The sequence below is a fragment of the Dendrobates tinctorius genome, unplaced genomic scaffold (assembly GCF_039654945.1).
Source record: "Dendrobates tinctorius isolate UK_male_01 unplaced genomic scaffold, ASM3965494v1 ptg000062l, whole genome shotgun sequence".
Taxonomy (NCBI): domain Eukaryota; kingdom Metazoa; phylum Chordata; class Amphibia; order Anura; family Dendrobatidae; genus Dendrobates; species Dendrobates tinctorius.
In genome coordinates, this window is record NW_027361730.1 from 15,238,371 (window position 1) to 15,260,786 (window position 22,416).

The 22,416-nt window shown below is 42.7% G+C and overlaps 1 protein-coding gene across 1 annotated transcript in view; it reads right to left on the reverse strand.

Moving 5' to 3' along the window:
- Window positions 1-22,416, reverse strand: part of MAPK8IP2 (mitogen-activated protein kinase 8 interacting protein 2) — a 119,833-nt gene that overhangs the window by 55,550 nt on the left and 41,867 nt on the right. The window contains exon 2 of the mRNA XM_073579312.1: window positions 17,210-17,315. Coding sequence (XP_073435413.1) covers window positions 17,210-17,315 — 106 coding nt within the window. The remainder of the gene's footprint in view (window positions 1-17,209; window positions 17,316-22,416) is intronic.

Sequence of the window (22,416 nt, forward strand, 5' to 3'; positions counted from 1 at the left end):
GTAATAGATATATATATTTATAGCTTGGTTGCCATAAAATGAGGGGCACCAAGCTGTCAGTATCCACCCCTGACAAAGTGATTACACAGTACACAGCAGGGGCACATTTATTATCTCAACACAGGAACATTTTTTTAACACATCCAATTGTGAAACCTATTTTTATTCCAAGATCTTTTAGTTAAAGTGTATTTTGTTTGTGGGTCAACCCCTTTAAAGGTTACTTCATCTGTATTTATGGTAGGAGCAATAACCCCTTAGTGACAGAGCCAATTTGGCATTTAATGACCAAGCCAATTTTTACAATTCTGACCACTGTCAGTTTATGAAATTATAGCTCTGGAACGCTTCAACATATCCCACTGATTCTGAGAAGACTGTTTTTTCGTGACATATTGTACTTCATGTTAGTAGTGATAAAATTTTCTTTGATATGACTTGCGTTTATTTATGAAAAAAGAGGAAATTTGGCAAAAATTTTGAAAATGTTGCACTTTTCAAACTTTTAATTTTTGTGCACTTAAATCAGAGTCATATCGCACAAAATAGTTAATAAATAACATTTCCCATATGTCAACTTTACATCAGCACAATTTTGGAAACATAATTTTTTTTTTGTTAGTACATTATAAGGGTTAAAAGTTGACCAGAAATTTCTTATTTTTACAACAAAATTTACAAAACCATTTTTTTAGGGACCATCTCACATTTGAAGTGAGTTTGGGGAGTCTGTTGTGAGTTCATTCTCTGGTTCACCAGTTGTGAGTTCTCCTTCCAGACTCCCTCTGGTGGTAACAGGAGGTAGTGAGGCTGATTTGATCGGTGGAGATCTGCCACCTGAGAATGAGGATGACGATTGGACCTCAGGATTCTCAGATTGGATTTAAGACAGCCGACGCCCTATTCAGTTGCTGGTGATTCCTTCTGGCTTGTCAGCTCTTGGTTTTCAGCTCTGTTCCAGTCATCTAAAGCTAAGTTTTTCTGCTATTGTTCACACTTGATTTGTTGATCTATTCAGCTTTTTGTGTGGTCAGCCAGCCCCGGCTGGGGGCTGTGCTGAATTTCCACTATTATTTATCAGTATTTTGCCAATTGGCTTTTTGTCCCTTACTAGTTTGGTCTCTTTTTGCTCTGTCTCAGACTATTTCAGAGTGCTGATATAGTGGGAGAAGTCTAGTGACTTCAGGGTTAATTTTGCTATCAGAAGTGTTGGACATTATTTTTGTAGGGTTTTTTGCAGGTTGCAGACAGTGTCTTTCCTTTCCTTTCTTGTCTAGTTAGTATGGGCCCCATCGTTTACTCAGCCTATTTTCCTGCCTGTGCTTGTGCCTTCATCTTGTTTCACCGTCAATACATGTGTGGGGGCTATCTATTCCTTTGGGGTCTGCTCTGGGGCAGTCAGTTTTCCCTTTTCTTGCTTTAGGCTTATTTAGTCCTCCGGCCGTGACGAAGAGTCTAGGTTCATCGTAGGCATGCTCCACGGCTGCTGCTAGTTGTGTGGTAGGATCAGGGATCTGCAATCTGCATAGTTACCAACCTCTCTGGTTTTCTGTGACTTAGCTTGTTTTGCTTTTTTCTCCTCGGTGACCCATTCATAACAGGAGTCAATATAACAGAAAATACCCCAAAGTGACACAATTCTAAAAACTGCACCCCTCAAGGTGCGCAAAACCAGATTCAAAAAGTTTATTAACCCTTGAGGTGCTTCACGTGAACTAAAGCAATGAGGAAGGAAATAAATGAACATTTTACTTTTTCACAAAAATTTACTTTGGAACCATTTTTTTAATTTTCACATGAGTATCAGGAGAAAATGGACCACAAAATTTGTTGTGCAATTTCTCCTGAGTACGCCGATACCCAATATGTGGGGAAAGCCACTGTTTGGGTACATGGCAGGGCTCAGAAGGGAGGGAGCACTTTTTGAATGCAAAATTGGCTGGAATCAATCATGACGCGCTTGGAGACCCCCCTGATGTACCTAAAAATGGAAGCCCCCCAACTCTAACTCCAACCCTAACCCCAACACACCTCTAACTCTAATCCCAACCCTAAGCACAACCCAAACTCCAACACACCCTATCCCTAATCCCAACCCTAACCACAAACCTAACCCTAACACACCTAACCCTAATCCAAACCCTAACTGTAATCCCAATCATAACCACAACCTTAACCCAACCCTGGCCGAACCCCAACACACCCCTAATCCCACCCTAACCATAACCCTAACCACAAACCTAACCCTAACCGTAATCCCAACCATAACCACAACCCTAGCCCAGCCCTAACCCCAACACACCCCTAACCATAACCCTAACCACAAACCTAACCCTAACACACCCTAAAACCAACCCTAACCCTAATCCCAGCTGTAACCGTAATTCAAACCCTAACCCCAGCTCTAGCCCCAACCCTAACTTTAACCCTAACTTTAGCCCCAACACTAACCCTAACTTTAGCCCCAAACCTAACGCTAGCCAAACGCTAGCCAAACCTAACGCTAGCCAAACTCACTAACCCTAATGGAAAAATGGAAATAAATACTTTTTTTATTTTATTATTTTTACCTACTGTAACCAAGGGGGTGATAAAGGGGGGTTTGATTTACTACATTTTTTTTTTTTTATTTTGATCACTGCGTATGATGCGCCCGCCAATTTCTCCTGTAAGAAGACGCCAGTGGCCCGGGGGACTTCATGGGGGGTTGCAGGGTCAATGGAGGTATCGGGGGGGGGGAATCGGGGGACCCTATTTCTCTTTCCTCTGATGTGCGATCACATCAGAGGAGAGAGAAATTAAATGGGGAATCAGACTTTTTTTGCAGTCGCCGTTATACCGTTAATAACGGCAATTGCAACACCAGAGTCAGTAAAAAACGATCCGAATCATGTTCTCTGGGGTCTCGGCTACCCCTTGTAGCCGAGACCCCAGAGAAATTCCGACTCTGGGGAGGGGGGGGTTGCGATTCTTATTTCTCAACGCCGTTAAGAAGCGGCGCTGAGGCATAAGTACCCTTACTTGCCGCCGTTAAAAGGCGTATCAGCGGTCGTTAAGGGGTTAAGACACTGATTCACTACAGTATAACCATGTTGTGCAAATGAGCCTTAAGACTGCAGAAGCTCAATAAACAGGGATTGTTTGTTGTCCGTAACCATGGAGATACAAAGCTTTGCATAGGAGCTGTAGACGCAAACAACAGGACATTGCATTTTTATTCAAGGCTATTTTAAACTTTTACGACTACACAATGTCTGTATGATAAGAAGTCAAAGGAGAATGAAATGCAAGCTTGTCTTTTAATAGGTGTAAGGCTGATTTCACACTAGCGTTTTATCGCGCAGCGCATCGTGCGCTATCGAGCACACGCGCATTGGTCCCCTATATTTAACATGGCGGGCGCAGGGTCTAGCGCTTGCAAGCGCTCATCAGCGTTATCGAGCGCTGCGCATTTTCCAGGTTTCCGCCCAGACGCGCAAGATGCTACATGTTGCATTTTTTGTTCCGCCCAACCTCGTTAAAAAAAAATCGCATGCGCACGGTATGTGCAAAAAAATAACATTACAGTCTATGGGGTCGCATGCGATTTTAGAGTAAATGTCTAGACACTTGTTTAAACCATCCCCTACACAAGCAACATTGTTTGCGAGGAGTGTACATAAAAGAAGGTATCTGCAGTGCCAGACCACTACTCTACAGACAGCCTTGAAGAGACAAGACAGCCTTGAAGAGACAAGACAGCCTTCCAACTTTGGATCCAAGCTGCAGCAGCAAAAATGTGAGTATTCTTAAACCTTATGTCTGACTGTCCTTTCAAATTTATTATGTACCAATGTTTATTTTATTTAAATTGCAGCATGTCTTCTGGATCGGAATACTCTCCATCTCAGCAAGAACTGGCCCAAGCAGAGCGTGAGGGGAGTAATCTTGCTGCCTTCGGGTAAGTATAGCTGCCTCTACAAATGTGTAATAATTTTTTTTCTTTACAGACATCATCATCGGACCCGGCAAGCGAGGCCGAACAGCGGGAGCAGCCTAGCCGGCGAGGAGACGGAATATAAGTATATAGTCTTTGAATGTCCCTTTTTTTTTAAATTTATTTTTTCTCTTCCTTTTTTTCTGTCCTGTTTTTCATCTTCTATCTTGCTTCTTTTATTTCTATTTTTCTATCTTTTTCCTTCAAAAAAATTTCCAAGATTATAATTTTTTTTTTTTTTTTTTTTGCTAGGTCCCACAATGGGACGAAGATGTCTATCTGGACAACGAGCACTTGATCCGCCTGGTCCAGGAGCGTGTCCCGTAGTGGGACAGCCATGACCAGCAGTACAAGGGCACTGTGGTGACCCAGAATGAGGTGGCCGCAGCGTTGATGGATGGCTGGGACAGCGTCTCTCCAACGTCCAAAAGGCATTTAGTAAGTATTTCAATGCTATGTGATGCCGCATTGACTCTTGTTCCTGATGATACTGTTGTGTTTCCTGCTAGATATATTCTAGCAGGAAACACAACAGTGTCATCAGGATCAACAGTGACTGCATTGTGTATTGTACTGCTGTATTGTTCCTGCTTTGACTCTTGTTCCTGATGATACTGTTGTGTTTCCTGCTAGAATATATTAATGTGTCTTTCGCCGCCTACAGACACTGCGCCGTACACTTTGCGTTTTTGCCACCACATAGCTCCATTACTGACACGTTTCTTGTGTCAGTCCTGGATATATGTGTGGTCAAAAACACAAACCTATGACTTCTATTTTCACCACCAGTCTCTTCAGTCTGCTAATATTGCACAGACTGAATGTGGATGGTGTTGAATGCAAGGCATATCTATTGTTACCTTGCCAGGTATCATAAAAAGTTAATTGAGGATGGTGTGTTTTTACCATCATCATTTAACTATTTGAGACAAGGCCAGGGGATTCTAGATATACCTTGTAATTAACCATATCCTCTATTCAGTGTGTGTTGAATAAACTGAGGAGATGATGGGGAAAATACACGTAATATGTACAATACCCTGGCCTTGTATCATAATTATCACACCTGGGCAGGTGAATACACATGAGTTTTAACCTGCAGCGTTGCTTCAGTCTGCATATATTTCAAGCAGACTGTAGCAATTCTGCAGTTTAACTCATATGTGTATTCTCCTGCCCATGTGTGATAACATTCTGAATTCAGGATGCGTTAGTTTGGGCGTCCTCATTTCAGCATGACACCAGGCCTGGGTATTGTAGAAGTTGTATAAACTTTATTATGTCTCCAGTCTGCGTTCAAACTCAAGCCACAGTGATGATACTACAAATAATATTTAGTCACATGGTCAGGTGTCATAAAGAGTGACGGATGCTAGTGCATCCCCAAATCACTATTTGTAACATCAGGCCAGGTGACACAAATATTAGTTGTACTATCTCCACCATCGCTGCAAATTGAACACAAACTGTAGAGATGATAAAGGTCATACAACGTGTGTGTGTGTGCGTGTGTGTATAGTCACCTGGTCAGGATTACTAGTAAATTCATGATGCACAAAACACAGCATCATGAATTCACTGGTACACCTGGCCAGTTGATTATTGTATTGGAGTGTAAAAACACAGAGTGCACTCGGTACAGATATCAAAACAGGTTTTTTATTAACATACACACAAGAAATTTTTTTTACATCATTTGATCTTTCCATTCCACCCGTCCTACATCTGAGATGAAGTAGGCCGCTAATTGGTCCCTCATTTGCCCAACTTCAATGGATGACCTGAGAGGGTGCTGAGTGAATTCAGGCAATGGGTTAGGAGCTGCAACATCGAGTTCAAAGTTCGGGTGCTCTTTAGCCATCACAAAATTATGTAGAACCACACAGGCCTTCAACACCTCATCCACTGTTTCCAGTTTTAGATTAATGGCTGTTCCAAGAATGCGCCATCTGGAGACAAGTATACCAAAGGCACACTCGTTCTTCTGGCCCTGGTCAGCCTGTAATTAAAAATTTTTTTGGTGTGGTCCAAGTCCCGGCTGGAGTAGGGTTTGAGCAGGTTTTGGCACATCTGGAATGCCTCATCCCCAACCATTACAAATGGCTGTGGTGGACCTTCGTTGTTGGGAAGAGGCTGTGGCATGGGGAAATTGAAATGGTTGCCATACAACCTCCGGCCCATGTCCGAGTTCTTTAAAGCCTGGGAGTCATTCCCACGGCCAAATGCCCCAATGTCCAATGCAACAAACATACAGTCTGCATCCGCAATGGCCATGAGTACTGTAGAAAAGTACTTTTTATAGTTATAGTACTCAGATCCAGTTCTTTTTGGTTTGATAATCCGGATGTGTTTCCCATCAACTGCTCCCAAACAGTTGGGGAAATTGCAGACTGTCCAGAATTTTTCTGCTATTTCCATCCACTTTTCGGCGGTGGGCAGGGGCATAAATTCAGGACAGAGAACGTTCCACAAAGCCAGGCAGGTGTCCGCAACAATTCCCGACAAGGTGGATATTCCAATCCGGTACTGGAAGTGGAGTGAAGAGAGGCTCTCTCCAGTAGCCAGAAATCTGGGAAACCGAGAAAGAACAAAAATTAATATTTATGTATATTGATTTTTAAAATACAAAAAAATAAAATAAAAAAAATACATGGCATAAAAATAATTCTGCAGCCTTTTGTTTACTACATGGCATAAAAATAATATTGCAGCCTTTTGTTTACTACATGGCAGAACAATAATTCTGCCAGCTTTGGAATAGTAGATGTCACAACAAAGAAAATTATGCAGGCATTGGTTTTGCAATATTACGTACTGTAATGTGACCAGGAGTTGTTCCTCAGGAGGAATCGCACAACGGAGCTGTGTGTCCTGTCTCTGGATAGCTTCTTGGACACGACCAAGCAAATCCATGAAGCTTTGTTGGGACATCCGGGTATAAATCAGTAAATTTCTCTGGGTTTGCCTGGAGCTCGCTGTAGAAGGTGTGGTATGCTCCACGGCTCTCCCGGAGTTCAATAATCGGATGTATCCACACACGCCGCCGCTGCCGTCTTCGCTGTCTCTCTCTCTCCCTTTGTTGATGGCAAGCAACTGCATAATCCTGAGCCATCCTGATGTCCAGATCCAAGTTGAAGTGAAAACTTTTCCAGCGCAGATCCATGTTTCACAAAGGAAAATGCAAACAAATGTGATGAATTCGGCTGTAAACAGGGTCTATATAAAGAATTCCCATAACACACGCCCACAGATGTCCCATTGGTGGAGTCTGTTGCAAGAATTTTTCAAGGATTTTCCTCCTGTGAAATGTGACACATAGGACAACCCATGCGCATAAAAAACGCAAACGCATGGAAAAACGCTTAAAAACACATACAAACTCTGCGTTTGTCGTAATGCGCACGATGATGCGACGAAAAATCGCAGCGTTTACAAGCGTTTTTTGCATGCATTTCATGTACGCTCGAAACGCTGCGCAAAAAGGCGCAAGTGTGAAACTAGCCTAAGACAAGTGGTGGTGCTCAGGGATGACTTAAGTTCATTGTTATTACGTGAATTTAGGGACAAACCAATCAGATGACAGAATGTAGAGGCGCCTGATAATTATGTAGCCTAAGAGCTTGGGAAGAGGGCAATCACAAAATGAATATTCATGACCAACCATTGTAAGCAGAGAATACAAATATAACACAGAAGGATTGTCATGTAAGTAATGTGAAGAAAATAAACCTCACATAGTACAAAATATATTTATCTTATCATTATAAGATTTGTACAAAAACAAGAAAACCGAGAATATTGGTGAGTGATACTCTTTTGTCAAGTATCTAGATGACAATGTAATGCATTCAATGTAAATACTACTAAATTGAGGAAATCAGATTAAAATTATGACTGGGAATTTTCGGTCATAAAACTCTCAAGTCCTTTAATCGCTTCTTGTAATAAGCTGATTATAATAATCTACTCACATAAATGTATTCAAGAAAAGAGTCTGAGGCTAAGTAATTAATTTAAAATAAAAAAAAGAAGCTATCTGGCCTGACCATGAGCGCAGCAATAAACAGCCGCTTCAATCATGTTAAAGGTAGATGGCCTTGACAAATGCTAATTACACACTGTCTTAGGCTAGTTTCACATTAGCGCAGCGACGGCCTGCGCACGGCGGCCGCTAAGCCCCGCCGGTAGCTCCGCCTACCGGCGCATGACGCTGCATGCGTCCCCTATCTTTATCACTGGGGGCGCAGGCCGTGCGCAGTATGTGTTTGTCGGCGCATGCGCCTTTTTGACGGTGCGCCGAGCGCAACCAAACTGCACCAGGTTGCGAGGACGCATGCCCCGCCAAACGCATACTGCGCACGGCCTGCACCCCCAGTGATAAAGATAGGGAACGCATGACGCATGCAGCGTCATGCGCCGGTAGGCGGAGCTACCGGCGGAGGCGCGACAGGGGCGGGGCTTAGCGGCCGTGCGCAGGCCGTCGTTGCCCTCAAAAGCGCTAATGTGAAACTAGCCTTAGAGCTTGTTCACATGCAGCATTATTGCGGTGTTTATTTTTTCGATTTCTAAAATCTCATTCAAAAAATGCATCAAAAATGTGTGTAATGCATAATTTGTAATGCATTTGTCAAGAGGTAAAAAAAAAACTGCAAAAAAAGCACTGTGTGAACAAAACCTGACGGTCACTATTCGAATATGAACGGCAATGTACAGACTGGCTGCAGGCTTCCTCAGCAAATTCAATAGTCTCATATTTGTTTATGGGGCTGTTTAGCTCCGGACAGGAGATCTATGGCCGGTTTGTGCATCGCGGTTCGTATTCGGCCACCGACCCACAAATGTGTGAATGTAGCCTTAAACCTTGTCACATACACATTTCTCAGCATGTGACATGTGGTGCGCCTACAAGGGTTAACCCTCTCACTTAATCAACACTCATCCTCTGTTCTAGGCTATAAAGTGAGAACAAATCACACCCCGTGCACAGTCCACACACCTAAGAATTTCCTTCGAATCTATCAGCAAGTTTTGGCCACCTAATCTGAAAGCAGCATAATGTAGAGACAGAGACCTTAATTCCAACGATGTATTACTTACTGGGCTGCTCAGTATAGTTTTGATAAAATCACTGTTTTATCAGCAGAGGATTATCACTAGGAGAACTAGTAAACCTGCTGCCAGGTAGTTTTCCATATTCATGATCTCTGTATAATCCCACCCCCAACACCGATTTGGTGATTTAGCAGTGTACACAATCGGTGGTGTGGGCGGGGTTATACAGAGCTCAGCCATTCAGGGAACTTCTAGATCTGCAGCAAATAAAACACTGATTTTATAAAAATGACAGTGAGCAGCCCAGTAAGTGTTACACCACTGGAATCGGGGTCTCTTTCACTATATTATGCTAGTTTCAGATAGTGATGACAGATACCATATAAAAGAATAGTTGTCTTCAGTACAAAAAGTCTGCAGAAAGGCTCAGTCACACTTCAGGGTTTTTTTTATTACAAATGGGTTGCACTCTTATCTATAACAGTGAACAGAGCCATTCATGTCCATGATTTTTCACAGATCAAGTGGGCCATGCAAAATTGCAGAGATATGTCCGATATTCATCTGACAGTTGTCTGTTTTTCTGCTAGATAGGAAAAATAAAAACTTTTTCTTTATTGTGTTTCTCGAAAAAAAAAATGATGAAACTCGGACCAAACTCTAATGCTATGTTCACACGTTGCGTTTTTGCTGCCTTTTTTTTTTCTGAAGGCAAAACCTGCTTTTTATGGCAGTAAAGAAGGTGCTTACAAAAAGCAGGTTTTGCGGAGTTTTTTTTATGCATTTTTTCTGCGTTTTTCAGAATACCAAAGTACAGCTTTCCTTCTACCACAGAAGCATAAACAATGCAAGACATTAGGTCACCAAAGCAAGACACATGTGAAATCATAAAACCATTTTTGGAAAAAAAAAAAAAAAAAAAGGTCAATTTGATTAAATTATTTAGTGGAAAAATATTTTTATGGCTGAAAAAATAGTGACTACTCGGAACAATAAAGTTCATGAAAAATACAGAATTACAAATGTAACAGCAGGGGGAGTGGAATTGGTCAGGAATAGTTTACCCAATACATCAGCAGAGCACCGAGTTTGTTTAATCGATGGTACCTGAGCACACTATCATTTTACCCCTACCAAGCGTGATTGACTCGATAAACAATCCCCTTACCTATGTAGACTTGAAGTCTTGATCCTTGAAGGCTACAACTTATGTATTAGAAACCAAGAGAAACACACAGGAGTACAAGGTCCATAATTATAAAATTTAATGAAATTTATTATAATAGTTTAAAATGACAATAACAATAAGTACGCAAAAATACAATAAAGTACAAAGATCAGGCAATCCTGGCTGAGGTCAGATAATAATAGGATTAGTGCAAATTTGCATAAGGTGCAGACAACATATGGGGAAAAATAGGCTCACACCTCCTTACAATAGAGATCATTATATAAGTATACAGACAATCTGGGGTGTAAAGAAATGCTCAAGCAAAGTGCTTACCCACAGTAAAGCTGCCCAGGACCACAGACAGCCGCAACCGACGCGCGTTTCGCTCACTCTTTATCAAGGTGATACTGATTTCCCACTATAATTGTACTTGTGGGTGGCTTCCCTCCTTATTGGCTTTTGTTTTTTTTGGTTTGTTTTCATCAACTTATGTATTAGAAATAGGATTAACACGAAGGGAGGAGGTGTTGCATTTTATGTTAGGAAAATGTATATCTCCATAGAGATCCAACTGGTACTGTAGCTCTGTAGAAACTGTTTGGGTAAGAATACAATGAGAGAAGAACAGAAAGGACACCATTGTAGGTGCTTGCTATAGGCCACCTGGTCAGACTGAAGATATGGATGAACTCTTTTTACATCAGAAGGCTGTTCTAATAAAAAGTACAACATAGTGATCATGGGAGATTTAAACTTTTCAAGTATTTGTTTGGGAATCTCTCTCAGGCAAAAGTAAAGGGTCCAGAATATTCTTATCTTCTCTTGCTGAGACCTTTATCTTTCAATAGGTAGAAGACAAAACAAGAGGATCTCCAATCTTAGACCTAATTCTTACCAACAGGAAGAAAATGGTTGATGAAGTAAAGGTGGCTGGGAACTTAGGAGGCAGCGATCATGCTATCTTCAAATTTTGGATTAGAAGAGGAGGAAGAGCAGCGAGAACTCAGACTTTAAGGTTTGGCTTCTGAAAAGCATATCTTAATGGACTCAGAAAGAGGGTAGGAAAAGTCCAATGGCGGGATGTTCTAAAGGACAGAAATGTCCAAGAACGATGGGAGATTTTGCTAAATGAAATTCTCACTGCACAATCGGTAAGAATCCCAAAATCAAGGAAGGATTGGAAGCATTTACAGACACCAAGATGGATGAACACAGAACTTAATCACTTGTTAAATAGGAAAAAAAGAAATGTATATTAAATGGAAAGAGGGGGGTATATCTAAAGAATATAATGCTGTCTGCAGGGAATGCAGGGCAAGCGTTAGAAGAGCTAAAGCCAGTAATTAAGTGAGGCTTGCAAGGGAGACCAAAAGCAGGCAAAAAGGATTTTAGAGGTATGTCAAAAGTAAAAGAAAATTCAAAGATGCTACAGGATTTTTACAGGATGAAAAGGGTGAACTGGTCACAAATGATGTTGAGAAAGGGTGAACTTTTAAATTCCTGTTATGCATCTGTGTTCTCTAAGAAAGCAATTGTAACATCAACTGATCTTCGCAGTGCCATCGAATGAATGAAAGAAACCACACTATCTATAAAAAGAGAGATGATGAGGGAACACTTAGCTAATTTAAATGAATCTCCTGATCCAGATGAATTACATCCTAGGGTACTGAGTTAGCAGAGGAAATTGCAGAACCACTAGCCAGAATCTTTGTAAAATCCTGGAGAACAGGACAAGTTCCAGAAGATTGGAGAAGGGCAAATGTTGTCCCTATCTTCAGAAAAGGAAACAAAATGGAGCCAGGAAATTACAGGCCAGTGAGCCTTACTTCTATTCCAGGAAAGACCTTTGAACAAATTATTAAACAACATGTATGTAAGCACTTGGATAAGAATACAGTAATTACTCAGAGCCAGCATGGGTTTGCAGCAAACAAGTCATGCCAGACTAATCTAATTTCCTTCTATGATGGAATCGCTGACTGGGTGGATCAGGGAAATGCGTTATAGTGTATTTCGACTTCAGTAAAACATTTGATAAAGTATTTATACTATCCTTAACATAGAGTCTACACCACATGAAGTAATTATCCCTCTCTACTCCTCCTTGGTCAGGCCTCATCTGGAATACTGTGTCCAGTTCTGGGCATCACATTTTAAAAAAGACACTGAAAAACTGGAGAAAGTTCAGAGAAGAGCTACCAGGATGGTAAGTGGACTGCAAAGTATGTCCTACGAGGAACAGTTAAAAGATCAGGGAATGTTAAGCTTGCAAAAAAGAAGGCTAGGAGGAGACTTAATAGATGCCTACAAATATCTGAAGGGATGTCACCAAGTAGAAGGATCATTCTTGTTCTCATTTGCACACGGAAACATGAGAAGCAACGCAATGAAACTGAAAGGGAGAAAATACAGATTAGATATTAGAAAAAACTTTTTGACAGTGAGAGTGATCAATGAGTGGAACAGGCTGCCACTAGAGGTGGTGAGTTGTCCTTCAATCGAAGTCTTCAGAGGCTGGACAGGCTATCTGAGATAGTTTAGTGAATCCTGCGCTGCATTGAGCTGGGGGTTGGACACGATGACCCTTGAGGTCCCTTTTACCTCTAACATTCCATGATTCTTAGAAATGAAACTAAGAACAGGAAAATTTCGACTTAACCCAAGTTTACTAAATTTAAATCAGGGTATATTTGATATTATAAATATTAAGATGTAAAAAGTTGTTCTTCCTTGTCATCTTCAAGAACGTACTACTTCCCAGCCACAAGGCTTCCTATTTGCATGGATGGACAGGACTATTCCAGAAGATTGACAGTTTGGACCAGCGACATAGTTTTGCCATCGGTACAAACTGCGTAAACTCAGATGCTACAGCAGCACCAGACTCTTATCCTGGTTTGATTGTCTCCTAAAAGGATCCAGACAGTTTTAGATCAATATACAGTGATCTATTAAAAAGATAAGCACTGTGCATACTTGGCCAAGCTGATAGACTACAGCAGCAGTTGGTGACCTATGCAACAAATATTAAACATTAAAATGAAAGATCCTTTATTCTTGTGAATGGTGAGTTTATTTAATAAGATTAAAATTGCAAAGCTGATTGTTTTACAAATACTTACAAATTTTAACTATTATTGATGTTGAGACAATCTCCTTAACCCCTTCACGACCAATGACGCCACATAGGCGTCATGAAACCTGGTTCAAATCTGACCAGTGACGCCTATGTGGCGTCATGACTTCAAAGCCCCCCTGTGGGTCGGGTGACCGGGGTCACTGAAAGGTCACCCGACCCGCAGATACAGGGGGCTTTGTAATTCACCACAGGGGGCGTGGCTTCGCCCCCACGTGGCTACGATCGCTCTGATTGGCTGTTAAAAGTGAAACAGCCAATCAGAGCGATAGTAATATTTCATCAATGAAAATTGATGAAATATTACAATCCAGCCATGTCCGACGCTGCTGTAGCATCGGACATGGCTGGAGACACCGATTCCACCCCCACCCACCGGCGATCGCCCCCCGCAACTGAATGACAGCGGCGATCTGCCGCCGCTGTCATCATCTGCCCCCCTCCCATTCCCTCTGCTCCCCGCCAGCCTCCGATCCCCCCCTCACCCCCTCCCCGGTACCTCCTGAGTCCCCCCGTCCCTCCCGGTGTCCCTCGGGTCCGGATGATGGGCGCCGCCATCTTTGAAAATGGCTGGCGCATGCGCAGTGCGCCCGCCCGAATCTGCCGGCTGCAGATTCCATTCTTTCATTTTGATCACTCTCACAGTGATCAAAATGAAAGAAAAAGTAAATAAACCCCCCGATTACCACCCCCATAGGTAGGCAGAACTAATAAAATAAAGAAAATATTTTTATTTTTATTTTTCCATTAGGGTTAGGGTTAGGGTTGAAAAGAGGGTTAGGGTTAGGGTTGAAAAGAGGGTTAGGGTTAGGGTTAAAAAGAGGGTTAGGGTTAGGGTTGAAAAGAGGGTTAGGGTTGAAAAGAGGGTTAGGGTTAGGGTTGGAAAGAGGGTTAGGGTTAGGATTGGAAAGAGGGTTAGGGTTGGAAAGAGGGTTAGGGTTGGAAAAGGTTAGGGTTGGAAAGAGGGTTAGGGTTGGAATTAGGGCTAGGGTTGGAATTAGGGTTAGGGTTGGAATTAGGGTTAGGGTTGTGGTTAGGGTTATGGTTAGGGTTGGGACTAGGGTTCGGGGTCTGTTGGGGTTAGGGTTATGGTTAGGGTTGGAATTAGGGTTAGGGATGTGTTGGGGTTAGGGCTGTGGTTAGGGGTGTGTTGGGGTTAGGGCTGGAGTTAGAATTGAGGGGTTTCCACTGTTTAGGCACATCAGGGGGTCACCAAACGCGACATGGTGCAACCATTGATTCCAGCCAATTTTGCGTTCAAAAAGTTAAACGGTGCTTCCTCCCTTCCAAGCCCCGACGTGTGCCCAAACAGTGGTTTACCCCAACATATGGGGTATCAGCGTACTCAGGAAAAATTGCACAACAACTTTGGGGGTCTAATTTCTCCTGGTACCCTTGGGAAAATAAAAAATTGGGGGCTAAAAAAATATTTTTGTGGAAAAAATTTTTTTTTTAATTTTCACGTCTCTGCGTTATAAACTTCTGTGAAGCACTTGGGGGTCCAAAGTGCTCACCAGGCATCTAGATAAGTTACTTGGGAGGTGTAGTTTCCAAAATGGGGTCACTTGTGGGGGGTTTCTATTGTTTAAGCACATCAGGGGCTCTGCAAACGTAATGACGACCGCAGACCATTCCATCAAAGTCTGCATTTCAAAACGCCACTACTTCCATTCCGAGCCCTTACGTGTGCCCAAACAATAGTTCCCCCACATATATGGGGCACCAGCGTACTCAGGACAAACTGTACAACAACTTTTGGGGTCCAATTTATCCTGCTACCCTTGTGAGAAAAAAAAATTGCTGGCTAAAAATCATTTTTTTTTGAGGAAAAAAAAATATTTTTTATTTTCACGTCTCTGCGTTATAAACTTCTGTGAAGCACTTGGGGGTTCAAGGTGCTCACCACACATCTAGATAAGTTCCTTAGGGGGTCTAGTTTCCAAAATGGGGTCACTTGTTGGGGGGTTCCACAGTTTAGGTACATCAGGGGTTCTGCAAATGTAACATGATGCCCGCAGACCATTCCATCAAAGTCAGCATTTCATAATGTCACTACTTCCCTTCCGAGTCCCGACGTGTACCCAAACAGTGGTCATCCCCCACATATGGGGTATCAGCGTACTCAGGACAAACTGGACAACAACTTTTGGGGTCCAATTTATCCTGTTACCCTTGTAAAAAAAAATTGCTAGCTAAAAATCATTTTTTTTGAGGAAAAAAAAATATTTTTTATTTTCACGGCTCTGCGTTATAAACTTCTGTGAAGCGCTTGGGGGTTCAAGGTGCTCACCACACATCTAGATAAGTTCCTTGGGGGGTCTAGTCTCCAAAATGGGGTCACTTGTGGGGGGGTTCCACAGTTTAGGTACATCAGGGGCTCTGCAAATGTAACATAACACCCGCAGACCATTCCATCAAAGTCAGCATTTCAAAATGTCACTACTTCCCTTCCGAGCCCCGACGTGTCCCCAAACAGTGGTTCCCCCCCACATGTGGGGTACCAGCGTACTCAGGACAAACTGGACAACAAATTTTGGGGTCTAATTTATCCTGGTACCCTTGTGAAAATAAAAAATTGCGCACTAAAAAATAATTTTTTGAGGGAAAATTTTTTTTTTTTATTTTCACGGCTCTGCGTCATAAACTTTTGTGAAGCACTTGAGGGTTCAAGGTGCTCACTCCACATCTAGATAAGTTCCTTAGGGGGTCTAGTTTCCAAAATGGGGTCATTTGTGGGGGAGCTCCAATGTTTAGGCACACAGGGGCTCTCCAAACACAACATGGTGTCCGCTAACGATTGGAAGTAATTTGCATTTCAAAAAGTCAAATGGCGCTCCTTCCCTTCTGAGCCCTGCCGTGTGCCCAAACAGTGGTTCCCCCCCACATATGGGGTACCAGCGTACTCAGGACAAACTGGACAACAAGATTTGTGGTCCAATTTCTCCTGTTAGCCTTGTGAAAATTAAAAATAGTGTGCTAAAAATCATTTTTGAGGAAAAAAAATTATTTTTTATTTTCACTGCTCTGTGTTATAAACTTTTGTGAAGCACTTGGGGGTTCAAAGTGCTCCCTACACGTCTAGATAAGTTCCTTAGGCCATTTTTTGCAATTCTGACCAGTGTCCCTTTATGAGGTAATAACTCAGGAACGCTTCAACGGATCCTAGCGATTCTGAGATTGTTTTTTCGTGACATATTGAGCTTCATGTTAGTGGTAAATTTAGGTTGATAATTTTTGCGTTTATTTGTCAAAAAATCAAAAATTTGGTGAAAATTTAGAAAATTTTGCAATTTTCAAATTTTGAATTTTTATTCTGTTAAACCAGAGAGTTATGTGACACAAAATAGTTGCTAAATAACATTTCCCACATGTCTACTTTACATCAGCACAATTTTGGAAACAAAATATTTTTTCGTTAGGAGGTTATACCCACATTGTAAGTAAACAACAGCACCCAGCCTGACATGTAACATAACATTAGAAGATGTGTTTTAACTCCTGCCTTATGGTGTCCTCAGACTACATAGCAAACATCAACTGACATATTCCCTTTAAGAAATGTAAGCAGATAACTAACAGACATTCAGCAAGTCTTTATACAGAAAAGTCAGGCACAAAGAGCTGCTGGAAGCTGTAAATCACTTTCTATTTTGAGAACAGGGGCCACCCTCATCCTGTATCCAAAGATGCAACCCATCCCTGCACATGTGCTTGTAGTACTGCCCTGATATCAATAATAGCAGCAGTGATAATGTGGATGGTCCAGGTTGCCTAGTGCGAGATGCTTCCTGGTACCTGCTTGTCCTTATCGGCTATGTGATTGACATAGTTTGACTTATTTTTATATACTATTACCATATTGTTGCATTACCTTGTCACAGTGGTCTGAGTCATAGTTCAGTCCAATTCCGCAGTCATCTGTAATTTCTGATAAATCTTCATCATCAAATTCCTCCAAACTGATGTCTTGTGATGGCCTAGTTACAAGAGTGATGACAACTTATCAGTATCCCAAGCAGTGACAAAGTGTAGGAGAAAACAGGTAAAAGGGTCAAATGAACAAATATGTCTCATCAAAATAAAAAAAAAAAACAACTGACATTTTTTGTATGAAAAGCTGTACTACAAAACTGCATTAAACATATTTTATCTACAGGGATTTCCTGGGCATCACCAACTTTACAGACGCAGTACAGTCAGATTTCCTTTGCATTTAGAAACAGAATGCATTAGATTCAGATCTGCTTTGGCTGCATTCTTTCCTATAAAAGCCTGTCAATGTAAATGTGAATGGCTGATGCTTCACTAATGGATGCACCTTGTGCTCGCCATCAAGACCATTGAAGTATAGAAAGCCGGAGGTAAAATCAGTGCACCGTGTGGTGAAACTAATAGGCATTAATAGTACTAGATGTGATAATTACCAAACCAAAAAAATGATAAAGATTGTTAATTAGCTTGTATCACTATTAGAGCATCGTTGTCAAGTGATATCATTTAGGGTGTGTGCACAAGCTGCGGATTCTGCTGCGGATCCGCAGCGGTTTTGGTCCTGCGGATCCGCGGCAGTTTCTGCTGCGGTGTACAGTACCATTATATCCTATGGGAAATTGAAACCGCAGTGCAGACGGTGCGGATTTTTCCGCGCGCATTTGCTGCGATTTCTAATCCGCAGAAAGAATTGACATGTCAATTCTTTCTGCGGATTCCGCTGTGGTTTACCATCTCCTCCATTGTAGAGGTGATAAACTGCAGGGCAAAACCGCAGGCTAATTAGCTGATAAACGGCAGGTCTTTTGACCTGCGGATTTACTTGCGGATTTTGCTAAATCCACGCGGATCAATCCGCAGCGTGTGCACGTACCCTTAGAAAACAATGCTCCTGTGTCTAGATCTTGCCATTACATGTTATAGCGCACCCAGGTGTTCATTGGATAATACTGATGACCAATCCATGGAATAGGTCAAGAATATCAGATGGATTGGTAGTCCGAGTCCCTTCTCCCCCACCGATCAGCTGTTATAGGCACCACTGGTGTCCAGAGGTAAACAGTGAACAAATATTAACAGCACATTTGACTGTGCTGCCGAGAACTGCACATCAACTCCTTTATTAAGAGAATGTTAACATCTGTCCAATGCTGGAGCTAATTACATCTGATCAGTGGGGGTACCAGTCTGTCCCTATCCTAAGATGATCAATATTAGATATTTGGACTAACTTAAATGCATTGGGGAGATCAAACAGGGTGTCCAATAACAAATATGTGAAGGCACGATCTAGACAAATGAGCACTGTTTTCTAATTGACTTCTATGGATAAGCTAATAGTAGACGGCTAGACAACACCTTTAATGTATTTACTAGTAAGAAAAGGCCAGTTCTAGTGCACAGATAATAATCATTGACTGGTCTGCACAACAGCAGGAATCACTCTGCTGCCTGTATAAAGAAGGATCCAGGTGGTGGGTCTCAGCTATGCTCATGAGTGACCACTGATGAAGTTCGACCAAGTGTGACCTGCACTGGTCATCCACTAGAGCAGGGGTCCCCAACCACCGGTCTGCGGCCCGAGCCGGCGGCTGTGTAGCAGCTGATACTCACCCTGCATAGCGGTCCCTGTCGGCACGGCGGATTCATCCAGCGCTGAGCTGTCAAGTGTACCGCTCATTTAAGGTCATGAATATGGACGCCACTCCTCTTCCATAGGCGTGGCGTCCATATTCATGCACCTTAATGAGCGGTAGCACGTGAACGCTCCGCACAGGAAGAAGCTGAAGCACCGCAAGATGCAGGAGGGAAGTTCAGCGACGAGAGGGAAGTTCAGCGACGTGAGGGTAAGTATGATGGGGGAGGATGGGGGAGCCGAGCGGAGCCATATATACAAGGGAGGGAGAGTGGGAGCGGAGCCATATATACAAGGGAGGGAGAGTGGAAGCAGAGCCATATATACAAGGGAGGGAGAGTGGGAGCAGAGCCATATATACAAGGGAGGGAGAGTGGGAGCAGAGCCATATATACAAGGGAGGGAGAGTGGGAGCAGAGCCATATATACAAGGGAGGGAGAGTGGGAGCAGAGCCATATATACAAGGGAGAGTGGGAGCGGATCCATATATACAGGGGAGGCAGAGTGGGAGCGGGGCCATATATACAAGGGAGGGACAGTGGAAGCGGAGCCATATATACAAGCGAGGGAGAGTGGAAGCAGAGCCATATATACAAGGGAGGAAGAGTGGAAGCAGAGCCATATATACAAGGGAGGGAGGGTGGGAGCGGAGCCACATATACAAGGGAGGGAGAGTGGAAGCAGAGCCTATATACAAGGGAGGGAGAGTGGGAGCAGAGCCATATATACAAGGGAGAGTGGGAGCGGATCCATATATACAAGGGAGGCAGAGTGGGAGCGGAGCCATATATACAAGGGAGGGACAGTGGAAGCAGAGCCATATATACAAGGGAGGGAGAGTGGAAGCAGAGCCATATATACAAGGGAGGGAGAGTGGAAGCGGAGCCATATATACAAGGGAGGGAGGGTGGGAGTGGAGCCATGCATACAGGATGGGACAGGGGAGCCATGCATACAGGATGGGACAGGGGAGCCATGCATACAGGATGGGACAGGGGAGCCATGTATACAGGATGGGACAGGGGAGCCATGTATACAGGATGGGAGGGTGGGAGCAGAGCCATGTATACAGGATGGGAGGGTGGGAGCACAGCCTGTATACAGGATGGGAGGTTGGGAGCAGAGCCATGTATACAGGATGGGAGAGTGGGAGCAGAGCCATGTATACAGGATGGGAGCAGAGCCATGTATACAGGATGGGAGAGTGGGAGCGGAGCCATGTATACAAGGATGGGACAGGGGAGCCATGCATACAACAGGGGAAGCCACACAGAGCTGGAAAGGACGTGGGGAACTACACATATATTTTCTGATGATCAGAAAATAATCAGCATGTACAGTACTCCAGTACAATTTTTCTTAAGTGCTCAATGCTCCATTTCCTTGTAGGTTCCAATCATCATTAGCAGTGACGGTTATCAGTAGAAGCAGCCCGGTGCACCCACTGAAACAGAGAAACAAGCCAGGTGCTCCCACTCATTCAAAAACTATGGTGAGTTGAGTCACATTATAAATGTTACAATTAAATGATAAGTATGCACTGCTAAACCACAACCGTGTCCATAGCCCCGCCTACTTATGACCAAAGCCCCACCCCTGTCACACCTCCATCCCCGCCCTGCCAGGCCATGGAAGAATGGTCTTGCTTGAAGCCCGTCCCTGGTGCAAAAAAGGTTGGGGACCACTGCACTAGAGGAATGTTCTAAGAGAGCATCAAGGGCATAATAACACTTGTACAACAACAATATGAAGACTAAAGCGATTCCAAATAAAAAAAAAAATTGTTGTGTTTTGCATGATTAAACAGAGAAATGTTATTTTTTGGCTTGGGACAGTCCCCTTAAAAATTAAACTATGAAAGTAAATGTTCGACCTGTTCTAAAATTCAAGGCACCTCTTATCTTTTTAGCTTGTTTTGTACCCCAAGAATGCATTTAAAATTCTGCAGTCTTCCATGCTAAAATCTAACATTACCCTATTTCTGCACAAAACCAGTTCTGATGATTTAATGTAATGTATTTACCAAATTACTTAACAATTTTGTAAATTATGCCCCTATAATATGTAAAATGATGTGTAAAGCTATATATATACAGTATATCCAGTACCTCTGCAACAAATGACGTACATGGCACAAACTTCTTGCCATTCAATGTAGAATCATTTCATAGATAACCATTCATACAGTGCAGAGTCTTCCTGCTTTCTTCTGTAACTTACACATTCCATGTCTGTCAGTCTTGAGTATAAACCAAACCCATGGACTAAAGTAGCTGCAATACAACTGTTCTTCCCACCCTGAGGATAATAAACCAAACTCGCAATTCCATTTTCTGACAAGTGTTTCTGGGTGTTTGCCCCTTATTAGTGCAAAGCAAGGGGTAAACTTTTGTGGAGAACAGAAAATCGTTGCAGGGACACATGCGCCTCTTAATATACCTGGCACATCTTTTAGCTGCCATGTGCTACTGAAAAAAATATACTCCAATTTAAGACTGGCATACATTTCGTAATTTACGTAATTTTTGTGACATAAATTATGATTAATTTGTCAGTGCTCTAGGCCATTTCTGGTTCTACCGGAACGTCAAACACTTTTCAAGAAGTTGGCGGAGATGTTTGTGATTGGTGCACAAATGCCAAAAGTGGCTACATTTTGTGTAGGTTTGAGATGAGCAAAAAAATTGCAACATTTCAAGCAGTGTTAGGTTAATTTCACATTAGCTTTTTTTTTGCGCAGCGCATCGTGCGCAATGGAAACGCATGCAAAAAACGCATCATACGTTTTTGCATGCGTTTACGTTTTTTATGCACATTCGTTCTCTGGGGTTAAAACCAGTGTCTACACATTTTTACGCCAAAAACTCATGCGCACGAAAACGCAGACGAACGCATGTCCACGCGCATGCCTGCGTTCCCATAGACTGTAATGCGTTACTTTGTCGCATTCCGTGCGCAAAAGTGCACATGCGTTTTTTGACGCCAAGGACCCAAAAATTCAACAGGTTGCGTCTGGCGCGCCTAGGCGCACACCTTCAAAAAACGCATGCGCACGAAAACGCATACGAACGCGTGCAAAATGCAAGACCATGCGCACGCCATGGTAAACATAGGTACGCATGACGCATGGACGCGCATGATGCGCTGCGCAAAAAACCGCTAAAGTGAAACCAGCTTTAGATTAAAATTCTGGTGAAAACAGCTTGATGAATCGGCCTCTAAGTGTTCGTGGTGTTACCTCAAAATCTGTGTTTCTTCAAACATGGGATCTAATTACAGTTATTAGCAAGCCTGTCTGTATAATGTTGTGACTGGAGCACAGTAGTCAGAAACAACTGCAAGAGGGAAATGCAAGGTTCCCACAGCTGTAGATTTCCTTCAAAGCCCTGTGTGACTGTATCTTGCGTTTGACTTCATTTTCATCAAAGTCCATATAGCGCGCTTTATATGT